Genomic DNA, 8,304 nt, shown 5'->3' on the forward strand with positions numbered 1-8,304 from the left:
GCTTATGGAAAATGTGTTGAGAGGGTTATCTTGGAAAACATGCCTGGTTTATTTAGATGACATAATCGTCTTGGGGGAGACATTCGAAGAACATTTGAAGAATTTAGAAAACGTTTTTAATCGACTTAAAGCTGCCCAATTGATGTTAAACCCCAAGAAGTGCCAGCTATTTCAAGGTAAAGTCAATTATCTGGGTCATATAGTTAGTAAAGAAGGAGTGGCTGTGGATAAGGGAAAAATCGATTCCATTAAGGAATGACCAAAACCAACTGACAAACACCAAGTGAGAAGTTTTCTTGGACTATGTACTTACTACCGAAGGTTTATTAAGAAGTTTGCAGATATCGCTAAGCCATTAACGCGACTTACGGAGGAAGCAAGAGATTACCGCTGGGATACAGACTGCCAAAATGCATTTGAGACCTTGAAAAAGCATTTAATAACAGCACCAATTTTAGGGTATCTACTGCCAGAAGGAGAGTTCATCTTAGATACAGATGCAAGTAATGTGGAAATTGGAGGAGTGCTGTCTCAGATTCAAGGAGGACAGGAACGAGTCCTCGGATATTTTAGTAAAGTTCTTTCAAAACCTGAGCGGAATTATTGTGTCACGAGAAGAGAACTTCTAGCAGTAGTGAAATAAGTGGAGCACTTTTATCAATACCTTTACGGAAGAAAGTTTTTAATCCGAACCGACCATGCCGCCCTTAAGTGGTTGATGCAGTTTAAGAATCCAGAGGGTCAGATAGCCAGGTGGATCGAACGACTCCAAGAATACGATTTTAAGATTGAGCACCGGGCCGGAGTTAGCCACAGAAACGCTGATTCTCTTTCCAGAAGGCCATGCCCAGCAGAGTGTTCCCACTGCAACAAAACGGAATCCAAGGAAGCAGCAGTGCTAAGAACGACGATGGTCAACGACGACTGGACGCCTACTAAGATAAGGGAAGAACAAGAGAGAGATCCAGTTATACAGAAAATCCGAAAATGGAAAGAGGAAAACCGTCGACCACCTTGGCAAGAAATATCAAACCTATGCTCAGTAGTTAAGACGTATTGGCCGAGTGGGACTCATTTATCATGGAAGATGGCTTGCTCAAACGAGTCCTGGAAAATGATGACGGTTCAGAGAAGAGAAGACAGTTGGTGATCCCAAAGAGCAGAATAGCCGAAGTACTTCGTCAGTTACACGACAGTCCATCAGGAGGGCATTTTGGTGTAAAGAAGACCCTTCAGAGAATTCGGGAACGGTTTTATTGGATGAACAGTTCCGACGATGTAAAAGACTGGTGTAAGAAATGTACTATTTGTGCTGCGAGTAACGGGCCTTACCGAAAAAGGAGAGCTCCTATGAGACAATTTAATGTTGGAAGCCCGTTTGAAAGAATAGCTTTGGACATTGCAGGGCCATTTCCAGAAAGTGAAAATGGGGCAAGTACATGTTGGTAGTAATGGATTACTTCACTAAGTGGGTCGAGATTTACGCACTTCCATACCAGAAGGCCGCCACCGTTGCAGATAAGTTGATCCAAGAATATATCAGCCGATTTGGAGTGCCTTTGGAGATCCATAGTGATCAAGGCAGGAATTTCGAAAGCGATCTATTCCAAGGAATATGTGATAGTCTAGGCATGAAGAAAACAAGAACTACCGCGTATCATCCGCAATCGGATGGTATGGTAGAACGAATGAATAGGACAGTTGGCAAGTATTTGACAAAGATGGTGTCCGATCATCAGCGAGACTGGGACCAATACCTTCCGTTCTTCACAATGGCCTACAGATCTGCTGTTAACGAATCAACAGGCCAGACACCAGCCAGAGTCCTATTCGGACGCGAAATGCGACTACCTTGTGATCTAGAGTTTGGATGTCGACCTGGAGAAGATGTAGCAGGTGAAGATTATGTGATCGAATTACGAAGAAGAATGGACGATGTACATGAGTTTGTCCGTTCCCACCTTCAGATCGCTAGCGACCGAATAAAGAAACGGTACGATACACAAGCCGAAAAGGGTTGCTTTAAGAAGAACGACAAAGTCTGGCTCTATAATCCCAAGAAGCGAAAAGGTTGTTCTCCCAAATTGCAGCAGTTTTGGGAAGGCCCATACTTAATTATGGAGAAGATCAACGATGTCATCTACCGAATAAGCAAGATTCCGAGGGGAAAGCCGATGATAGTACACCATAACCTGCTGGCGTCTTTCGAAGGTGACCACGACGTAGATGAAGAAGTGGAAGTAAACCAAGTCCATGATGTGTCTGACCTCACGTTTGAGGAATTCATGGGTGCCTATGGAGGTACCGGTAAAGCAAGACATGGTGTTACCACTGAAGAAAAGCAAGATCTACTCGCACTCCCCGATGACTACTCGCTGACCCTTACCATTCCGGCCAGTATCAAAGACGCACCAGGGTTGGCATCCGTCTTTCGAAGGAAGTTTGGTCGAGTTGCAGAACTTCAATGCCAAGTGCCAGCTCCCGGTAAAACCTTGAAACTCCAAGATGCATCACGTTACCTTTTCTACCTGGTAACAAAAGACACTGCCCGTAACCAACCTACCTACCGAGATGTATGGGAAGCCTTACTTCAATTGAGAGGGCACGTACTAGAGTCCGACGTGCAAAAGTTAGCCATGCCAAAGTTGGAGTGCCACCAATTAGATTGGAGGGGTATCCGAAATATGGTGGAGGAGATCTTTAAAGACACCGAAGTCCAGGTGTTAGTCTGTTGCAATCCGCATAGTTAATGGTGCGGAGAGAAAACCGTCCCATTTTTATACAACTGGAAGTTGTAAAAGAAGGTCCAGTTGCCGATACCAGCATACTCTTCCAGTTCCAGTCCCGACAAGGTTCCAGGAGGAACCTTCTTTTAAGAGGGGGGCAATGTTACGATAATAAATATCATGGCCTACAAAACTGTAAATATAGTATGACTAATTCTGTTTTTGTTGTAGTCATTTCGGCGTTTGTTTACCAGAAGCATCTAGACCCAAATTATGATGAGTCATCCGACTTGAAGTTTTCAAGTAGGCCGAATAAAACCAGTCTGAGCTTCTGGTTACTTCGATGGGGGATCGCCGCTTCGCCGTTATTCTCGAATAACAGGATTTTATATTTATAGAGGAATTTTGTTATGAAGAGGGTTAGTTAATAAAGAAGCTCGCGCCCGCGACTTAATTGTAACGTTCGCCTAGATAAATTATGTATTATTAGTCAAATAAATTGTTGGTTTAAATAAATTGATATAAATTATCGTGTGTTTTAATAAATTAAAATAAAAACAATATAATAAATTATAAATTAATAAAAACATTACATTATTATCAAATTTTTTGTAAATCGCAAATGTGAATCATCTTGCATTAAAGTAAATATGTAAAAATGGAAGACTGTGTTTTTTGATAAAACTAAAATAATACGTTTAATCTTTTATTTAAAAAAGTCTAATTTATATAGGTAATAACTTTCTACAAAACCATTAGTAGAGGTGATTCACATTTTTCTCCATGAAAAACTCCAAAAATATGACATTTCTTTTGTAAAAATTCAACATTTTGTTCTTCGCGTACATAAATGTAGTCAGCTGCATACAACAACTTGGATTCTAGTATTTCATTCATTTTGGAATATTCAACATCTCCATTAGAATACCGAATACCATGAACGTTTTCCTTCAAGTACACAGCAGTCTTCTTATCTTGATTACTCAATGTAGCAAACGGTTGTGGAGACGTAAATATATAATGACATCGTTTATGTAAAATTTCAATAATAAGCTCTTTGGGTACAAACCACCCATCTACGGCGAATCCCTGAATGTCTAAGAACGTTATTGTCACGATAACTGCTTGTCTGCTACTAACACTTCATTCAACTTATTTAATCTTTTTAAATGATAATTTTGACAACTTCAGTTAGAGGGAAGTATTCGAGTGAACTGTCGTGAACAATTAAACAGTACGCTCGAGTGCCTGCTGGAAAACCTTCACCTGCATCGATTTCCAACTTAACATCAACAGTTCCTGATCCAAATGGAGTATCATCCTGTTTAGAGCAGTCGAACGTCAAAAAATCATATTTTTTAAAAACCTGTTAATCCAAGATGCGATGTTTTGTTGACGAATGAGCATAGCTGGGAAAGAATTCGGTATAGTTGTAGCGAGCTCTAACATAGTCAATTTTATTAAAATCTAATTGAATTCTCTTGTTAGGCCAATATTCCCCATTAATAACCACTGTTTGCTAATGTGGTCGAATAACGTTGGATTGGCGTGAATGTCATCGCGTTTAGAAGTTTGAAAAGCTACAATGACATAGCGTAGACTTTTAATAGCTAACGTTGTTTTTACATTCCATATCTCACGTCGAGATCCTGTCGTAAGTGAAGGCAGTTCATTGAGCTCCCATTTACGGAAAGGTATAGTTATCGGCGTATTATTCTTAATTGGAGTCATTAATTCAATTTTCACATCATCATTGGGAAAGACATGCTTGCCTTGAGTTCCATGCTAGTAACAGTTAGAGATACTGTTGTTGTTGTGAAAATAAAATACAGTCTCTATTATTACGAGCTAGAACAAATCGAAACACTTGACGGCCATAGGTTAGTTTATTGTAATCGTTGAAAATGTTGAAAATATGTTTTATCTGAATCAGTAAACTAGACACTTAAACCCCAGATAAATGTGGATTATTCGGATAGTTCCATCCTACAGTACTGAGAAAATTGGAATCTTCAGTAGTATAACATAACAAACTGCGAATGGTGCTAACTACGCCTGGATCTCGAACTATTTCCATGTCGTGTGAACTTTGGATATATGTACATGTATCAAAAAAGAAGGCTCCAACATTCGCTGCAAGAGAAACGGTTTCGTTACGGTTTCGTTACCCACTTTCTTTATACCTCCTTTAATTTCCAAAAGTGTTTCGTGTATCGCAAAAAATGCATCTGATTGATTTATGATAAACTCGACAACGTCGCTATTATTAAATGACTTGATGTAAGGTGTATATGTCAGAAATTCTTCTTTTCTAATAATATCGTCGAACAGAAGTTTTTGGTAGGATTGTCAGTTGAATTGTCAAAGTTTAAATACGAATTTCAAAGTTTTCTGCAAATTTTTGTAATTTAAGTACAGTATATTTCACGAATTTGCGCTTATTTTGGATTAAAAATCAAAGCTTGGGTAATTGTCATTCCAGGTTGGTTGTTTTTCGAAGTTTGATGGTGAATGGTGAAAAAATACAAGTAAGGGCCTTACTAACATTTTCTTTGTGATCTTATTCCTTTACATATTTCCTAATGTTCTATATAGTCTAACCATATCTAAACGTTTTGGTAGATTTAAACTTTGTTGACGTTTGCCATTATAGAGGAAGACATTCCTCCTGACCGGCCACCAGATCCCGACCCAAATATAAGTCAAAATCTGTCTCAAAACAATGCAATAGAGAAAGTAAACATTAAAGAAAAGAGTTTATATTCTGAATCAGATTTGGGGCCCTTTGAGGTATTTGTTCAGGGTAAAAATAGTAATGTGGGTAATTATCATATCCTAAGTATTGCTAAGACTATCTTTAAAACTGAAAGAGATTGCTAAATTTGATAGAAAGGGAAAAAGTAGAGTGGGGATAGTATTCAAGGACAGACAATCTGCCAATTCGTTTATCCTTAGGAAGGACTGGAAAGGATTAGGTTATGAGGTTTTCATTACCACTCATCTTATCTCTTGTAAAGTTATTGTCAGGGGAGTTTTTAAATCTTTGTCAGAAGAGGAAATTAAAATGTCTACTTCTACTAATCTACCCTTTGTAGAGTTATCTCTGTTAAAAGAATGAATAGAAGGGTTATGCAAAATAATTCAGAAACCACTTTCATCCCTACAGGTACTATCTGTTTAACTTTTTCAGGTAGGAATATTCCCAAAGAAATTGAAATTTATGGTCTGCCTATGAAGGTGATACCCTTTGTTAGTCCAGTTCTCCAATGTCATAATTGTCTTTTATATGGGCATACTCTTTCTCAATGCAAGGGAAAAAACAGATGTGTTACATGTGGTGCAAATCATGATTCTTCCTCGTTTGTAGGATGCAGTAGGTTTTGTATGTTCTGTAAAACACCAGATCACGACTCTAGACATCCTGAATGTAAAGAAAGAAAAAGACAAAAGAGTATTAAGGAACTTATGTCGTTTGCCAACTTATCCTATTATGAAGCTAACCAAAACATTCCAAGGGAAACATCTAGCCCAAAGTTGAACATTAAGGATTTTCCTAATTTTGTAAATAATCTATCCTCTGCCAATAGCATTTCAGTTCAAGAGAGGAGATCAGTTGCTACATCCCTGTCTTTAAATTCTGTTTCTTACAGTCAGATTACAAAATCCACTCCATCAAAAAGGAAAAGACCATTAAATGCAGGCTTTGATCAAAGTTCTCATTCTAAAGTATTGAACAATCCTAATGGGAGATCCTCAAAGAATCTCCTAGTCACTTTATAAATAACTCTCAGACCCAAAGAGATTTAAATGAGGCCATATTAATGCTCAATCAAAATCACAGGGATTTGGTTATGACATTTATTGGTGAATTGATTATTAAAAATTATAGTTCTCCTAAGGATCGCGTTGGATTAAATGTAAAGATTGGTAATCATAAAAACAAAAGTGTATCACATAATGCTATAAGTACTAGTCAGGAGCGAGGAGGGATGGGGGTATCTGGGTCTGAGGACTCAGAATACCGGTTCCCCTCTCGTCTTGACCTGGTACACACATGTTTTTAACATTTTATATTTTCAATCATCACGCCCCACTAACTATTATACAATGGAATATAAGATCTTATAATACCAATGTTGATAACTTAAAAGTTTTTATTAAAGACTATAACCCTGATATTGTCCTCATTACTGAGTCTTGGCTATCTAACCAACACATAAATTAGATGCAGAGGGTATCACATTATCAGAAAGGATCGAGGTGATGGATATGGGGGATTAATTACCCTTATCAAATACAATATATGTTTTCGGGATATTCATATTAACAATCCTGGTTTTAATTCAGATGTTCAATTTCAACTCACCTTTTTACCCAAGTATAATTTAAATATATTAAATATGTATTGTCCTTTGGTCAATCTCATTTCCAAAACATGCTGGTCTTCTTTGGTCAACTCGATCAACAAACCTCTACTCATCATGGGTGATTTAAATTGTAATCATAGAGCATGGGGAAGCTCAAGAGATAGTGTTAATGGCAGAAATATTTTGCAAACTGCAGAAGATCTTAAGTTAATTTTTCTTAATGATGGTTCTCCAACAAGATTGGTTCGTCCTAGTGGCAGCAAATCAGTAGTTGACTTATCATTGGCTTCCATAGATGTGGCACCTACAATTAGTGGATGGACCACCATTCCAGATACAGGAACTAGTGATCATTTTCCCATTCTATGCTATGTCGGTATCCCAACACATGACTCTAATAAGGTTTCTAAAAGAAGAAATTTCAAAAAGGCTGATTGGCTTTCTTTCCATGACAAACTAGACTGTATTTTCTCATCGTTTCCAATTGAGGACTATGAAAATTTTATCGAATATATATCATCAGTGGCAGACACATCAATTCCTTGGACCTCCTCTCATAATAACAAATATCACATTGCATGGTGGGATGATTCATGTGCTCAAATAATACAAAAGAGAGTTTTAGCTATGAATACATTTAAAAATTCTCCTAGTGTTGAAAACTATATAGAGGCTAAAAAATTCATAGCGAAAGCTAGAAAATTTCTAAAATTAAAGCGAAAAATAAGCTTTAGATCCTTTTGTAGCAAACTAAATAGAAATACTCCCCTTAAAGATATTTGGAATAAAATTAACAAGGTTTTAACAAGAAATTTTAACATTTCTCTCGCCTTATTCTGGAGACTTTGAATTACTTTTCAGTCCTCTGCAGTATTCTGAGAAACCCATATCATTTGATGAATATCACAATACTCTTCTGTCTAAAACTGATTCTGCTATGGGTCCTGATCAGGTTTCATACTCTATGTTAAGAAATTTACCGCACTCTGGATCATTACTCTTAATTCAATTCTTTAATGAATGTATCTGGAAGGAACAGGTTCCTCTCTCGTGGAAACAAACGGTCATATTATCCATTGTTAAGCATGGAAAGGATAAAACTGACCCACTTAATTATAGGCCAATAGCTCTATCATCGTGTGTTGGTAAAATGCTGGAAACATTAATTAAAAACAGAATTGAGTGGTTCTTAGAACACAATCATATTTTAA

General features: G+C 37.5%; 1 protein-coding gene across 1 annotated transcript; it reads left to right on the plus strand.

Annotated features, from left to right (window-relative positions):
* The first annotated feature begins 7,126 nt into the window (after window positions 1-7,126).
* LOC140446536 (uncharacterized) lies at window positions 7,127-7,942 on the plus strand. Its single transcript, XM_072539099.1, has one exon. It carries the CDS (start codon window positions 7,127-7,129, stop codon window positions 7,940-7,942), a length of 816 nt encoding a protein of 271 aa, XP_072395200.1.
* The last annotated feature ends 362 nt before the right edge of the window (window positions 7,943-8,304 follow it).

Source organism: Diabrotica undecimpunctata, chromosome 7 (assembly GCF_040954645.1).
Source record: "Diabrotica undecimpunctata isolate CICGRU chromosome 7, icDiaUnde3, whole genome shotgun sequence".
Lineage (NCBI taxonomy): Eukaryota > Metazoa > Arthropoda > Insecta > Coleoptera > Chrysomelidae > Diabrotica > Diabrotica undecimpunctata.

What these genes read in the sequence shown, in the direction of transcription:
- LOC140446536 (XM_072539099.1), top strand. Translation starts at nt 7,127, where the DNA reads ATGTATTGTCCTTTGGTCAATCTCATTTCCAAAACATGCTGGTCTTCT.